General features: G+C 38.9%; 1 protein-coding gene across 1 annotated transcript; it reads right to left on the bottom strand.

Annotated features, from left to right (window-relative positions):
• Positions 1 to 1,634: 1,634 nt before the first annotated feature.
• LOC135479826 (NF-kappa-B-activating protein-like) lies at positions 1,635 to 16,093 on the bottom strand. Its single transcript, XM_064759730.1, has 9 exons — positions 15,687 to 16,093; positions 12,937 to 13,029; positions 9,188 to 9,268; positions 8,431 to 8,516; positions 7,157 to 7,229; positions 5,553 to 5,677; positions 4,407 to 4,488; positions 2,867 to 3,016; positions 1,635 to 1,850 (listed from the first exon to the last, which is right to left on the bottom strand). The coding sequence occupies exons 1-9, from the start codon at positions 16,091 to 16,093 to the stop codon at positions 1,685 to 1,687; spliced, it is 1,263 nt and encodes a 420-aa protein (XP_064615800.1). The 3' UTR covers positions 1,635 to 1,684.
• Positions 16,094 to 17,641: the final 1,548 nt, after the last annotated feature.

The following is a 17,641-nucleotide window of genomic DNA, read 5'->3' on the forward strand; positions in this document are numbered from 1 at the left end:
AATTTTATGAGCTTTATTACCGATTTTGATTTTGAAGGTAACATGTGGCTGATATTTTGTGAAGGTAATTATTTGGACTATTCACAAAAAATGCCCCTAATCGATTTTTTAAGTCTCCGGTACTAGCCTCTTTTGCCCGGACTCAGGATTGAGCCTGGATCTCAACTTATTGGAACACCACTACCAGCCATTCATAATGTTATCTTACACTATACTGAAATGAAAAGTAAACATGAATAAATGAAGAGAATAAATTGGGTGAACCAAACAACATGCATGCTTTCTAAAATGAAACTATGAAATCCGTCACGACCATTACTTTAATTTTTCATCATGTTTACCTTCTTGATAACCCTAATTGCTCAGTTTGCTCAGTTGGTTAGCGCAGTAGCACAGGCTTATGACCCAGGAGCCTCTCGCCAATCCGGTCGCTGTGAGTTCAAGTCCAGTTCATGCTGGCTTCCCCTCCAGCCATACGTGGGAAGGTCTGCCAGCAACCTGCGGATTGTCCTCGGTTTCCCACGGGCTGTGCCCGGTTTTCTCCCACCAATGCTGGCCGCCATGGTGCAAGTGAAAATATTCTTGAGTACAGCGTAAAACACCAGGCAAATAGTTAAATAAATAACCCTCATTAACTTCCTAGATCACAAGGCCAAAGTCATGTGACACTTACATGTAGGTCTGATTTAGTCTTAACTTGCAGCATTATTCCTTAACTTTGATTTGAAGGCCATTGTTCAGTTTTATCATGACAGTGTCAGACAGCTCTTAGTATTAAAATCATAAAACTTCTCAAGGCAAGTCACAATTTTATCACTAAAAAGTGTATTGAAGTCAACACTAAATCTGACATCTTAAGTCTAAGGCAGCTTTGTGATGCTGGGGGCAGCCTGCGATACAAAACAGCACATCTGAATAGGTGGTGTACATTTGGTTGAATTGCCTGTGTTCATACCAATAATATGTTGACCACCAGGACGCTCTTATACAATATCATGAACATTCACAGGACATTCACAATAAGAGCAGAACATTCATAAACAAATAACAGAGGACATTATTACCTTATGAATAATAAATAATACTCCGCCCTCTCAAGACACCCCACTGCACATAAATACTCTGCCCCCTCAAGGCACCCCACTGCACAAGAAAACCCATTGGCATGGAAACGAGCTGGTTGAGTTTTCACATTATTTTGACTTTTATTATGTGTATAAAAAAATTTTTTTTTTTTTTATTTAACATTTTAATCAGGAAAGAAATTCCTACCTGGTTATATAATACAATGACAGCTGACGTTTGGAGTCAATATTTCAACCCATGAAAGTGTTAGGAGAACAACTTTGGATTGATATTCCCTTTAACAACTTAGGACACACAGGCAGATAGTTTGAGGAACAATACCGTTCTCCACCTCCTCCAGTAAATGACAAGAGTCAGCCGATAACAGATATTTCAACCAGTTGTCTTTGAAACTGCACAAAACGACACCAATTTCGTTGTTTTGCTTCACCAGTATGATCTGACAGGACAATCATTACATGATCGTTCTTCTCCTAATTTCTCACGACCATACAAATGGAGACCACCGCCCCTTCCACACACACAGAGAAGTTTCTCCTTGATCTCAGATCTATTGTCTCATATCATCAAATTTATACACATCTTACAAAGCTGTTCATTATTTATTCTGCATTTTCCGCGTAACCATTTCTTTGAACTGTGAGAGGATTTTGGTTTCTCGTTTCGTTCTCTCCTCGTGGTTAAACCGAGCCAAAGCTCGTTTTTCATCAGCGCTGTAAATCTGGTTTTCCTTACGCAGACGGACAGCTTCCATCCTCCGATGTCTGAAAATAAAATTTGATTGATTGATTGATTGGCTGACTGGAGATTAAAGCCTATTTTCAAGAAAACCGATTGAATGACTGATTCACTGATGTTTGATGTATATACACCCTGTGCATGCCTCTCAAGTTCAAAGGTCATTTGTTTTTGTCGTTGTTGGGAAAACTGGATTCCCCAAAGTATACCAGTTATCACCGACCTTTAGCAAGTTAATGGTGAACATATCTCAGAATGTTGGAAAGACTGCACAGTCAGCCACTTATTTCTACCAGAGCCCACAGAACAATGAAAGCAGAGGAAATCTTAAAAAACTCCCTATTTGAGATTGTCATGGACCACACCTTTCGGACGACCTAGTGAGTCAAAGGCAACCTTAACCAGGCAACCAAAGGATATGGGTCAATTCTAGAAACTGACATTTGACATCAGTCAAAATTAATTTTTTTAATTGATTTATATGATTGACTTTTTACTCTGTACTGATGAGTATTTCACTTATACTACGACGGCCAGTATTATGGTGAGAGGAAATCGGGCAGAGCCCGGGGGAAACCCACGACTATCTGCAGGTTCCTGGCATACCTTTCAACATATGATTGGGTAGGAAGTCGGCATGAACTGGATTTGAACTCGCAGCGACTGCATTGGTGCAGTCAAAGTTTAAAATCTATACATACTAAAAGTGCATAATTTCCAAGTCAAAATCTTGATAAAGTATTTCATCTAAAATTCAACATTTTACAAGTGACACATTTTGCTTGATTCTGATTGATTTACCCATCTTATTCAAGGCCAAGAGTTTTTTGTGAAGTTCTGTTAATTTCTTATCAGACAAACTCAAGTGCTGGCATCAAAAGTAAAATTTGATGGCCTTTATGTGCTTCTCGAAGTACTTATCAGAATTTTCAGGGTTCAAAAACAAGTGTTTAAATAGGGTTTTCAAATTCTGAATTCAGTCATAACTGGTTTTATGGAATTGGATTCTTCTCCCTACAAGTAATAACGAAGATCTACATACCTGCTACCACTCATAACGTAACCAACGGTTTCAAAGGAATCGATCTCATCGCAGGTTAGACCGATTTCACCACGCCGAGGGATTCTCTTTCCATCTGCGACGTAGGCAGCCATAGCGGCACCCTCCCCAGGCAACAGGGCTTTACCATAGCTGAAAAACAGAAACATCGCACGTATACTTAGCTGATGGAAATCTGGTAAAAGCTACAGCTTTACCACCGATGAAACTCAGGTAAAAATATTAAACAGGTAAAAATATTTGCTTATTTGATTGATGTTTTATGCCATATTAACTTTATTTAACTTATTCGCATTGGCTAGCATTACAGTGTGAGGAAACCCACGACCATTTGGAGGTTGCTGGCAGGCCTTCCCAAGAGCAACCACAGACGAAGCCAGAACTTGAACTGGACTTGAACTCACAGTGATTGTGTCAGTAAAAGGCTCCTGTGTTATTAACACCCTAACCAATGAGAAACCAGGGCCCTTCAGGTATATGTAAATACCATTTTACATGTATTTAATTTATTTGACTCATTGTTGTTCAACGCCATACTGGAGAAGTTTTCCCTCACGTGAGGATGTTCAAGGAAACCAGAGTGACCAGACTAAACCATCAACCTTTGCCAGGTTACTAACAATCCACTCGACTTAATTTATTTCATCTATTTGTTTCACTTGGGTGTTTTACAGAATACTCTGTAGTTTTACTCTTCTCCGACGTCCAGTCAGTTTTGCGGGTGGAGGAATTTAGGCTGCCTGGAGTAAACCACAAACCTCAGTCGAGTTCATAACAAACCTCCTGACTTAAAGCTGTGTCCAAAACAGCGCGAGCTGAATTCAACAAGGAGCCCCATTAGCCAATCACCTGATGGTCCAGCAGTCTATAAGGAACAGACTTATAGACTTTTTATGCTTGACTGATCCTTCCATCAACTATACTTACAAATAAGGCAAGAGTTAAGTATGTATAGTCAGTCAGCTCTGCACATATACACGCACACTTAGTTCTCCATGATGGCTGTAACTTACAGCAGACAACTATCAAGCTATGGTCAGCATGTCTGGACGAGAGCACTCGGTTAGCAAACCGTCGTGTATATAGTCAGCCTTTTAAAAACAGCTTGCACAAGGCAACTCATACTTTCAGTTTCATGTTTCTCAGTATACACATGCTTTCAAAGAGTTTTTAAAAAAAAGATTTGCTTTTATATTGGACATTTAGAGTCTTTCCCGGTGTAGTTATCATCATTGAGGTGTGACAGAAGTGTATTTTTACGACTTAACAAAACAGCTGTTGCAAGGTATAACAGTACACAGTTAAAAGCATCTCAAATTATAGAGAAGGTACAGTACATATTCAGTATCACTTGTAGCTTTAGTTCACAACAGAATATTATGAGCAAATTATATTTTAAGTAAAGACTTTTCAAAACTTCTTAGATTCTCTGGCATTAACAAACGTGGAAAGACATATTTAACAACAAAACATTATTTTTTCTCCGTTTTGCTTTTCTTGTAACATTTGACAGTTGACTCACTCTAGTCTTCCCTGTGTGGAGGGCGGGACATACGGTTGAGGACCTGCTGTCTCATCATCTGACTCCTCCCCTTCCTCCACTTCTGTAACCATGGTAACAACATGATTGACATAAACACACCTGCTGAACTTCAAACCAATCAATTTTCATCATGGTAATCAAAATATGAGTTTAATTCTCATCAACAAACTCAAATTCAGACATTTTTTGGCATATTAGAGGATTGGTATGCGATCTGGACAAGTTATTTAAAAATTCAGTGTGCATACATGTATGTGCTTCAACACAAACAATACATGTCTTCAAAATCTTATAAACCGTTTACAATTTGAATGTACATCTGTACAAGCTTTGGAGCATATGCATTTTTTTTATCATAAATTTATCTATTTTTGTATTATGATTTTTCATTCTTTCAATTTTTTTTTATTTTTTATTTTATGTTTTTCGCTGTACTCAAGAATATTTCACTTGTATGAAGGCGACCTGCATTATGCTGGAAGGAAACAGGGCAGAACAAGGGGGAAACCTGCAACTAACCGTAGATTGCTGACAGGCCTTCCCATGTAGGACCAGAGAGGAAGTCAGTATGAGACGCTTAATAAACTCATAGTGTCCAAATGAGTGAGTCATTGTGCTGCACTAGCACGCTAACCACTAAGCAACAGTGGCCCAAGCAATGTAAGGGTCAAGCAATGTACGGGTCAAACAATTTAAGGGTCCAGCAATGTAAGCATCCAGCAATGTAAGGGCCAACCAATGTAAGGGTCAAGCAATGTAAAGGTCCAGCAATGTAAGGCCCCAAGCAATGTAAGGGTCCAGCAATGTAAGGGTCCAGCAATGTAAGGCCCCAGCAATGTAAGGGTCCAGCATTGTAAGGGTCCAGCAATGTAAGGGTCCAGCAATGTAAGGGTCCAGCAATGTAAGGGTCAAGCAATGTAAGGGCCAAGTAATGTAAGGATCAAGCACCTAATCAATAATGGCTGTTGTTTAAACTGCTTTCTTTATGAGATCAACAAATCTGACATGTTCAAACATTTAAAACACAAAAGAAAGGGTCAGTCTAGCAGAGCAAAGAGAGTTTCTGGAAGTCTGCAGAAGATTTATCTAAAATGAATGATGAGAAATTTGATTTTCTCAGCATACTTTTCTTCTCAATCCAGACTTGTTCTCCTGGGATCTCATCCTCATCAGAACTGTCAGTGTCCGAACTGCTGTCGTCCTTGCGTGATTTCTTCTTTCTTGACTTCTTGGTTTTCTTGGACTTTTTACTGAAGAACACAAGAGTTTTAGGACCTCAAGACAAATAACTTGTCCAGATAACAGACAACTCTAGGAGACAAGACTGAAATACTCTGCATTAATTAATATGTGATTCACTTCTTCAATGCACTATTCAGTGAATATTATAAAACCCTCGAGTGAAAGTTGATATTCAGTTTCGTTCACCAGTAAAAGTGAAAAGAAGAGAAAACTCTTAAGGGATAGGAGAAGATTGGATGACAGTAGTGACAGGGGATTCAGTATTAAAGACCTTGAATTTTCAGACTTGAGTACACTGTCTATAAATCTGTGGTAGCTAACATTCACTTTAGCCAGGGACGGCTGCTTATCTCACTCTGTAGTCAATGACACAATTGTGTATTAAATGCCATGCTGGATTATTTAACCTACCCTAAATGACTTAAAATTTCAAAAAAAATCAAAATTGCAGTTTTAATGGCAAATAAATGTCATAAACTATTACTGTTGGTTACATTTTTCAAGTAGGGTATCATCCTACCTTCCAAACAAGCATTAAGTGAGTGAGTAAGTGAGTGGTTGGAGTTTAACGTCGTGCGTAACAATTTTTCAGTCGTATTACAACGAAGGAATCCTTAGGGTTCATGTAATGTGTCTCCTTGTGCAGGACGGATTTCCATTGCTCTTTTATCTAGTGCTGCTTCACTGAGACGCCTTACTGGAGGCAAGTAAGCCGCCCCGCCCGAGCTATTATACTGATACGGGTCAACCAGTAGTTGCACTATCCCCTTCTTGATGAACGTAAAGCCAGGGAGCTACATCTTCTTCTTTTAAGGTTTCAAGTGTGACCCAACACAGGGTTGACCCTGGATCTACCGCTCCCGAAACAGACGCTCTACCAACTGTGCTATCGGTGCCGGTCAAACAAGCATTAAAGCACCTTTCTAAAATCAACAGAACTCTTGAAATTATGCACAATAAGCATAATAGTCAAAGAGAAAAGTTTATTATAAATTTATTTATTTATCTGACTGCTGTTTTATGCCGCGCTCAAGATTATTTCACTTATAAGACAGCGGCCAGCATTATGATGTGAGGAAACTGGGCAAAGGCCTGGGAAAACCCACTACCATTTGCAGGCTGCTGAAAGACTTATCCAGGGGGAGGAAGCCAGCATGAGCTGGAAGAACTCCCAGCACCCACACTGGAGACACTCCTGGGTCATTGCATCAGCAATGGCACAAATCCACCTCGGCCGAGGAGGCCCCAATGAAATGTTAGGTCATTATGGTACATTATGACAGTCACATTTGTGGATGGAGGAAAGTGGATTGCCCAGAGTTGGCCACTGTCAGGTTCCTCAGGAATTACCTGACGAAAAGCCACAGCTTAACCAGTCAGAACTGGATTTGTGCATGCAGCCTCAGGGGTCAATTGTCCATCTGTCTGGACATGACTTTACCCAACTAGCAAATGACACCTATAAACCATTACATTTCCATCTTTACCTTCTCTTTTTATGTTTCCTATGCTTTTTTGCTTTTTTACTGGATTTTTTCTTCTTCTTTTTCTTCCTATCGGCTGTAATAAAACAACAAAACAAACATAAATGTAGATAAATTCTGCCCAGCAGAAAGAGAACATAAACATGACAACGCATATATTACAGGGCAACATTATCATGATTTCTAATACTGTGAAAAAATACATACTGGTACATCAGTATTAACTGTGTTACACTTGAGAACTTTCACAGTATCTGGTATGGTCGATCACAAATGCAAATATTCACACTTAAAAAAATCTGCACTGCCAAAATAAAAACTCACCAAAATCAAAATAAATGAATTAAAATGTTTTCACAAAACAAGTAACAACATATCCCACAACAGCACTTGCGAAGAAAACTTTCTTTGAATAAACCAAAATTCTAAACCCTGGTTTGTGACCTTCATGATTTCAACTTTCCCGGCTTCTTAAAATTCAAAATTTACATTTTCCAAACTGCTTAAAATAAATCTTCTAGTTTTACACAAGCTTCAAGCTATAAAAAATGATCATAGTTGCCGAGCTTTCTCATAAATGCATTGCTTAAAGCTACTTCAAAAATGCAGGGAAACAGATTTCCCTAAGAAAAATGTATTTATTTGATAGGTGTTTTACACTGTGCTCAAAATTCTTCAAGTTTTTCGCATGTTTGCAAGGTGTTTATTCAAGCATATTCTGAAGTCATTATTCCGTGTTTGACTGCTAAAATTATACTTTATGTGAATCCAACCGATGTAGTTTTGTAATCAAAGTGTGCATAAATTACAGTGAAAGCTGCTCTTTCACACGCGAAAAGGTTGAGGGATTAGGTTCCATGACGACGGCCAACATATGGTGGGAAGAAACCGGACAGAGCCCAGGGGAAACCCATGACCATCCCACATTTTGTTTAATACATTGATTTTGATTTTAATACAAAATACAGTAAGTCATGGATTCATTAATTTACGGTACTTTATATGTAAACACCAAATCAAAGATGAAATATTCCCCCTCGTGATACTCTGCTCTTCATGTGCGCAAATCCCGAGCACAACACATGCAGTACTTTTGGGGAACCACCCCTAACACTTTGTTTAATTTTGATTCTTATACACACTACACTAAGTCAGGGATTCAATAATTAACGGTATTTAATATGTACACACGGAATCAAACGATGGAATATCTCCCCAAAGTTTGGACACTGTCAGAGGGTTAAAATAACCTTTTGTGTCCGAAAAACCATAATCACCTTCAGAACTGGAGTCACTGTCTGACTCTGAATCTTTGTTACCCTGTTTCCTTGACGACCCACCAGCATCAGAGTATTCATCAGAGCTGAATGGAAAGTACAGATTTATATTAGAGTTTTGCCACATACCACTGAAATTTTGTACATTTTGTTCTGAATAATTCAAACAAAAGACTAACTCTATCATATATGTATATATATATATATATATGACACTGAACATGTTTTATGTATACAGACATGAATTATGTTTGTAAAACAAATTTTTTTTGAACACTTCGAACAAAATGCAAAATCCACTGAACATGTTTATGAAACTGAGACATAGGAGTTGGTTCTTACGTGTGAAATAGTCCAAAATTACCACTCCGAGTCTCGAGGTATCTAAAAGGTACCCTATATCAATTAATGCACATTTTGTAGCCTTCAAAGGAAACGTGGCTACCCCAAAGGACCATTCATTTCAGCCAAGACTAACTTGCAAGTTTTTCCTGATTCTGAAAGTCCTACTGATTGTAGAAAGGTTTTGAGGTTTGCTTGGAACATGGGATGATGCTCTTCTGGAAAATTGTAAGTTTCAGCACAAAAAATAATATTTTGTGGCATTTATTTGTCTGTGAAAATGCACTTTTGTGGGCCAAATTTTAGGTCATTTGAGGTAATTTCATTTTCAACAGTACAAAGTTAGAAAACGAGACTTAAAGTTCATATATCTACAGAACTGACAAAATATTTAAAAGTGTGCGAACAGCCTTACTCTGTGTCTTCTCTCCTTGGGTTCACCCCCCACACCTCCGCCACTCCATACAGACCTATCTTCTCACGCTCCTTTCTCCGGCTTTTAAAGAAAAAGAAAATATAAATAAAGTCCGAAATCTCAGATATGTAATATTGTTTATTTAATTAATTGAGATTTTAAGCCATCCTAGAGGCCCAAGAGTTCTAAATACCCTCCACAATAATTATAAATTTTTAAATAGAGAGGTGATTTGTAACAGCCAATCCTAATCACCAACCACCGTTGTCATTTTATAAATCGTGTGTAGCCACAAATGACATTAACAGCCAATTTCACTACCCAAAATAAAAGAACGAAAATTCTGTTTTTTTTTGTTTTGAAATAGTATCTCACCCACTTGAGCTTAATGGAATATTGATAGGAGAAAGCGCAACAACTGCAACTATCGTCTGGGATTCCAACGGCATAAATCAAGGCCAGTGAAAATACTGGCTACAGCGAGACTTGAACTAATGACTTCAGTTGTCTAGCCCTACGACTCTAAAAACTGAGCAATCTATTTCTAGACTTAGGACCAGACACACTAATTCACGAGTTTGACTCTCACTATTTCTAGACTTAGGACCAGACACACTAATTCACGAGTGTGACTCTCACTATTTCTAGACTTAGTACCAGACACACTAATTCGCGAGTTTGACTCTCACTATTTCTAGACTTAGGACCAGACGCACTAATTCACGAGTGTGACTCTAACTATTTCTAGACTTGGTACCAGACACACTAATTCGCGAGTTTAACTCTCACTATTTCTAGACTTAGGACCAGACGCACTAATTCACGAGTGTGACTCTCACTATTTCTAGACTTAGTACCAGACACACTAATTCGCGAGTTTGACTCTCACTGTTTCTAGACTTAGTACCAGACACACTAATTCGCGAGTTTGACTCTCACTGTTTCTAGACTTAGTACCAGACACACTAGTTCGCCAGTTTGTCTCTCACTATTTCTAGACTTAGTACCAGACACCCTAATTCGCGAGTGTGACTCTCATTATTTCTAGACTTAGTACCAGACACACTAATTCGCGAGTTTGACTCTCACTGTTTCTAGACTTAGTGCCAGACACACTAGTTCGCCAGTTTGATTCTCACTATTTCTAGACTTCGGATCAGACACACTAATTCGCGAGTTTGACTCTCACTACTTCTAGACTTAGGACCAGACACACTAATTCGCGAGTTTGACTCTCACTATTTCTAGACTTATTACCAGACACACTAGTTCGCCAGTTTGGCTCTCACTATTTCTAGACTCAGTACCAGACGCACTAATTCGCCAGTTTGATTCTCACTGTTTCTAGACTTAGTACCAGACACACTAGTTCGCCAGTTTGATTCTCACTATTTCTAGACTTAGGACCAGACACACTAATTCGCGAGTGTGACTCTCACTATTTCTAGACTAAGTACCAGACACACTAATTCGCGAGTGTGACTCTCACTATTTCTAGGCTTAGGACCAGACACACTACTTTCATGTTTGACTCTCACTGTTTCTAGACTTAGTACCAGACACACTAGTTCGCCAGTTTGATTCTCACTATTTCTAGACTTAGGACATGACACACTAATTCGCGACTTTGACTCTCACTATTTCCAGACTTAGTACCAGACACACTAATTTGCGAGTGTGATTCTCACTATTTCTAGACTTAGTACCAGACACACTAATTCGCGAGTGTGACTCTCACTATTTCTAGACTTAGGACCAGACGCACCAGTTTGCCAGTTTGACTCTCACTATTTCTACACTTAGTACCAGACACACTAATTTGCCAGTTTGTTTCTCACTATTTCTAGACTTAGGACCAGACGCACTAGTTCGCGAATTTGACTCTCACTATTTCTAGACTTAAGACCAGACACCCTAATTCGCCAGTTTGTCTCTCACTATTTGTAGACTTAGTACCAGACACACTAATTCGCGAATGTGACTCTCACTATTTCTAGACTTAGGACCAGACGCACTAGTTTGCCAGTTGGTCTCTCACTATTTCTAGACTTAGGACCAGACACACTAATTCGCCAGTTTGTCTCTCACTGTTTCTAGACTTAGTACCAGACACACTAATTCGCGAGTGTGACTCTCACTATTTCTAGACTTAGTACCAGACACACTAATTCGCGAGTGTGACTCTCACTATTTCTAGGCTTAGGACCAGACACACTACTTTCATGTTTGACTCTCACTGTTTCTAGACTTAGTACCAGACACACTAGTTCGCCAGTTTGATTCTCACTATTTCTAGACTTAGGACATGACACACTAATTCGCGACTTTGACTCTCACTATTTCCAGACTTAGGACATGACACACTAATTCGCGAGTGTGATTCTCACTATTTCTAGACTTAGTACCAGACACACTAATTCGCGAGTGTGACTCTCACTATTTCTAGACTTAGGACCAGACGCACCAGTTTGCCAGTTTGACTCTCACTATTTCTACACTTAGTACCAGACACACTAATTTGCCAGTTTGTCTCTCACTATTTCTAGACTTAGGACCAGACGCACTAGTTCGCGAATTTGACTCTCACTATTTCTAGACTTAGGACCAGACACCCTAATTCGCCAGTTTGTCTCTCACTATTTGTAGACTTAGTACCAGACACACTAATTCACGAATGTGACTCTCACTATTTCTAGACTTAGGACCAGACGCACTAGTTCGCCAGTTTGTCTCTCACTATTTCTAGACTTAGGACCAGACACACTAATTCGCCAGTTTGTCTCTCACTGTTTCTAGACTTAGTACCAGACACACTAATTCGGGAGTGTGACTCTCACTATTTCTAGACTTAGTACCAGACACACTAGTTCGCCAGTTTGACTCTTACTGTTTCTAGACTTAGGACCAGACGCACCAGTTCGCCAGTTTGTCTCTCACTATTCCTAGACTTAGTACCAGACACACTAATTCGCGAGTTTGCCTCTCACTATTTCTAGACTTAGTACCAGACACACTAATTCGCGAGTTTGACTCTCACTATTTCTAGACTTAGTACCAGACACACTAATTCGCGAGTTTGCCTCTCACTATTTCTAGACTTAGGACCAGACACACTAATTCGCCAGTTGACTCTCACTGTTTCTAGACTTAGGACCAGACACCCTAATTCGCCAGTTTGTCTCTCACTGTTTCTAGACTTAGTACCAGACACACTAATTCGCGAGTGACTCTCACTATTTCTAGACTTAGTACCAGACACACTAATTCGCCAGTTTGTCTCTCACTATTTCTAGACTTAGTACCAGACACACTAATTCGCGAGTTTGCCTCTCACTACTTCTAGACTTAGTACCAGACACACTAATTCGCGAGTTTGCCTCTCAATATTTCTAGACTTAGTACCAGACACACTAATTCGCGAGTTTGACTCTCACTATTTCTAGACTTAGTACCAGACACACTAGTTCGCGAGTTTGACTCTCACTATTTCTAGACTTAGTACCAGACACACTAGTTCGCCAGTTTGTCTCTCACTATTCCTAGACTTAGTACCAGACACACTAATTCGCGAGTTTGACTCTCAATGTTTCTAGACTTAGTACCAGACACACTAATTCGCGAGTTTGACTCTCACTGTTTCTAGACTTAGTACCAGACACACTAATTCGCCAGTTTGACTCTCACTCTAGCCAGTATTTTTGCTGATCCTGATTTACCAGAGTTATATACTACATCTCAATCACACAAACCTTTCCATGAACTCCTGGTGTTGCTCGCTATCATTTATCCTCATACCCCTATCTTTATCACCGAATGGAGGACCGCCATGTTGTCTGCCATCCCTGAAAATAAAAATATACAAAATTAATCATACTTTTTCACATTTGGGGTTCAAACACACAGACACAGAAAATAAATGACGAAATATTTAATATACTGCCAATTCCAATATCCTCCAATGATCGCTAGAGAAAGCGATTCCTGTATACATCACATCATTTTTCCAACCTGGGACAAGAGTAACAGCCTGGTTATTTAAATTTGAAGATGCTTTCCAGTGTTTTGTATTTTACAAGTGATCTAATACTAACAACAGTTCAGGTAAACACAATACACACCCCAACAAATGCATTTGTTTGAAATGTATAAAAGAATACCAGCAGTGTAACCCCTTCATCGCTAGCGGACGAATGTGTCCACCACAAATCAAAACTTTATGCAGAAAACAGTTGGAGTTGTAGCCTGGACACGAAAATCATATCTATTTATATAGTTTACACAAGGAAATGGCTATCTGGTTACCATGACAACCGAGAAAATGAACAAATGTTAGTCGTGACACATCGCCATCTGTGTATATATGTATCCACCAAAAATTAAAACTGTATGTAAAGAAAAAAAAAATTAAAACTCCATGTGGAAAACTGTTGAAGTCATAGCCAGGACACAAAATCATATCTATTTATATAGTATATACAGGGCAACCCTTCGATATATAACCATGACAACTGCGGTAATGAACAAATGTGAGTCACGACACATCATCATCTGTGTATGTATGTATCCACCAAAAATTAAAACTTTATGTAAAAAACAGACAGAGTTATAGCCCAGACACGAAATCATATTTATTTATACAGTATATAGGGAAAATGGCACTTTCGTTGCCATGACAACCGTGATAATGGACAAATCTGAGTCACAGCACATAACAATTGTGAATGTATGTATCCAGCAAAAAGTGGAAACTGTACACAGAAAACAGTTGGAGTTATAGCCTGGACACACATAGCAGTGGACAGATGGACACAATCGCTATAACATTATACACTCAACCTATCGGCAAGGGGGTATAAAAAGTCCAAAAATAGAATAAATATAGTCTAAATTACCATAAATTTTGTCCAGGACTAACTTGCCCATATTTCCTCATTCAAAGAGTTCTATTATTTTAGAAAAGTGTATTGAGGTTTGCTTGAAACACGAGATGATATCCGACTGGAAAGTTGTCAAGCCTGCAAGTAATATTTTGCAGACCCTCCCTTGCACAAAGCAGAGGAGCGCAGTGCCCTGCTCCTCTCAGCATGCGCCCTTCTCCTCTAGAGGGCCATTAATATCCAAACTGCCCCTCAAGGGAAGGACTGATGAGCCCTGTTAACCAGTGACCCCTGTCTGGCCTTACTGTAGTAATCCTATCTGCCTGGTTTCAAGTGTACCCAGAACTGAAAATCCACTGTCCAAACATCTGTTTGTAATCAAGCACCAGTTCAGTTTACTGACTGTGTGTTTTAACCTCACTGAAAATTGTTGTTCACTGATAAATAATTTAAGATGTCACAGCTGCATGTAATTTTCTGTCTTCTGGCAACCTTAAAATATATTATCAAATCAATTCACACTTTGCGGTTAGGTGACAAAAGTATCCACCATATTGGTTTGATAGATATAACCAGAACAGTGACGTTCACTGGACAATCGTCTCAATTGCACCACTGGGCAAACCCGTTAAAAAAGCATCCATCACAGCCTCGTTTTCATTACTTTCATTTTTCCATGCAGTCAGTCGAGCCCGTCAAATTGGTTCTGTCAAATAATAATACGCTCATAGGCTCAGCGTTTGTTTAAAATTGAAACTAGAACAGACTGCAGATTACCAAAAACGATTAACATCAGGCAAGTTAAAGTATTTCTGATTTGTTGAGTTGTTCAAGCTCAGCTGTTTTACAGCTGAAAGATTGATTGCACCTGGTTGTGCCAGTGCAGTTTTTTTTTACTTTGATTCACTTTTTCATTGCAAACACTCATACTTATAAATTAATGTTGTTTTCAAGTCAGAGACTGGATACAAACACTGGAATAAGCAGTGTTGTGAAACAGAAGATTTTTCTCCACTGGATCACATTTTCATTTCCTCCATCGGATTTCTGTTTTCATGATGGGCAGGCATTTTGTCATGGATTTGAATGGCTGAAAAACTGGGCATGCTTGACATTTTCATGATTTTTATTAACTTTACATAGAGATTTTATCAAACCATATTGAGTCTAGAAATATGAGTTATAATATTATATATTTCAGTAAATATTTTCCACTGTTGTACAGTGTCTGCGAAAAAAAATCTTCAGGTCAAAGGGCCTCTCTTGAATAAAAAAAAAAGGGTTGCCTTTATTTTGATAAAAAATTGCCAAGTTTGTTTGTAGTATGCATACACATAGACACATAACAGCGTAATATTATTATAATATTTTTCTCACTAAAATGTGACCCTTTTGGAAAAATGCCACCCTGTCCCTTTTTGTTTGAAGCTAGGGGTCTGTTTTTGTGACATTTATTTGCTTCTGAAAAATGCACTTCGCGGGTAAAATTAAATCAGAGATTTTAGGCCAATGAGGGAAATTCTCATGCTTTTTCTCTGAGCCAAAACTTGTTTCAATTCTAAACATACATAACATATAAAACACCCGCAAACAAACCATCCAATTATGAATACCATCAATACCTTTGCAGCCCACCATTGTAACTGTGCTTTTGTGAATCAGACTTCGGTGACCACACTCTCGGTCTGGCTGGCTTCTTAAAGGGTGACCTTGACCTTGACCTATGACGACTATGATCAGATGAACGTCTTCGCTTCTCTCTTATTGGTGAAGGAGAACGTGAGCCGGAAGCAGATGAAGATGATGATGCTGATCCAACGCGACACCTCCTATCTTTGTTTCTTCTGTCTCTAACGGGACTTCTGCTTCGACTACGGCTCTCATCACTGCTTGAGCTCGTTCTGCGTCTTTCACGGTCCCTAGATTTTCCTGAGCTACGACCATTGGAGGCATAGCTACGACTCACAGAGGATTTCACCGAACGTCCATGGCCGTATGAGCCATCAGAATCAGACGAATGTCTCGTCATTTTAAGGTAAAAATAAAATTAGTTCTTTTTCTGAAAACTATATTTTAGAACTAATTTATCGAGATCAAGTTGGCTTGATGAAGACTTGTACAACCACCTTCCATTTTCTGCAAATAAAAAATCAAGCAAAAATTTATCAAATCATGGCCACAAATGAAATCTAACAAGGACTTAGAGTAGATAGACTTCAGACATATAAGAGTCAATCACTTTTACCTCTTAAACAAACTGGTGAGTGTTTGCGCTCTTGCTCTACATGTTCTCGTGACAACCAATCTACACAGCTATATTCTAGGCTACTCTCAAGCAACATTTCGAAGGCTAAGGTCTTAATTCACTGTCTTCAATGATCACCCCACAAATCTTACAATTTTCTTAGTGACATCAAATGCCAAAACATGCCAGCAACATGTGGATGGACAACAACGTGAAAAGATAATATGGGGAGGTAGATGGAAATGAACCAAACTGAATGACATTCTGAGAACTATAAATGGTAATAACCAGAAATTAGAGTCTTCAACAGACAACACAAAACCTGCGAAGTATATTTAAATTACGAAAGTTAACAAATCTTAGTTTTGAGACCTGAGTTTGTGCGTGTTGGCCGAGTAATATACCAAATACCCACACTTTCACGTAGTTCAACTGAATCAAACGTTGAGGTCTATTTTCAACTATTTCTGATATTTACCTGCTTCCACATTTAGTCATTGAACAATAAAATCCAATCCATCCAATTCGAACCAAGTGGATCTTTAAATCCAGCCTAAATCCAGCCTAAATTCAACCTAGGACAATTGCACATGTCAATTTCTTGTGTAGATTTTGGAGAAAAGTTCCTTTCAATCCGTTTAAATCCATTTCAGATTGCTTCTATGCTGAAATCAGACCAAGTGTTGGCTTTTCTCGCTTCAAAATCAGAGTGTGCACTCATGATGGATAGGGTGAAGGCCACAGGCAGAAAAGGTGGATAATAAGAGAGCTGCACACGATAGGCATGACCAATCTTTAGAGTTGATTTTGCTAGCTCAACTGACTGGGCTAATTCTTTTTTCTATTCTACCTCCATGATGACTGATGAAACTATTGCTAAACTTGTCATCTAAGCATGGATTCATGGTGCTGTCTTTGTTAGGTTGATTTCCATATCTTTTGATGCGCTGTTCCAAAATTTTGGTACACCCGACTCCCTATGACTGCACAGTGATATTTTGATGAGCAAGAAGGAAATATTTCTGTGGATTTCAACACCATTTTGTCTCAGGAATGGATTTACACTTGTAGGAGTGGTGATAAAGGTCACATTCTCTTCAATCCATAACATAAATTTACGTGTACTCTTGTTTAGAGAGTATTTACAGGCCCACTTCCTTCCAGAAAGTGATGAGCTTTACCTGGCAGCGGGCTGGAGATCGGCTATGGTAGTAAATCTATTGTTCTTAGCAGATTTTAAGTCACAAATACGTTCCTCAGAGTCCCTACTGGAAACATACTGTTGAACAGGTTGTAATCCTTGTGTTAAGGACAAGTAGCTAAACCTGGACA

The sequence above is a fragment of the Liolophura sinensis genome, chromosome 12 (assembly GCF_032854445.1).
Source record: "Liolophura sinensis isolate JHLJ2023 chromosome 12, CUHK_Ljap_v2, whole genome shotgun sequence".
In the NCBI taxonomy this organism is placed as follows: Eukaryota; Metazoa; Mollusca; class Polyplacophora; order Chitonida; family Chitonidae; genus Liolophura; species Liolophura sinensis.

Excerpts from the sequence above, each read along its gene's own strand:
- LOC135479826 (XM_064759730.1), bottom strand. The coding sequence starts at position 16,093 with ATGACGAGACATTCGTCTGATTCTGATGGCTCATACGGCCATGGACGT. Across the intron at positions 8,517-9,187 it reads CCAAGGAGAGAAGACACAGA|CTCTGATGAATACTCTGATG; the intron begins GTAAGGCTGTTC and ends CTTTCCATTCAG. Across the intron at positions 4,489-5,552 it reads AGTCTGGATTGAGAAGAAAA|AAGTGGAGGAAGGGGAGGAG; the intron begins GTATGCTGAGAA and ends CCATGGTTACAG.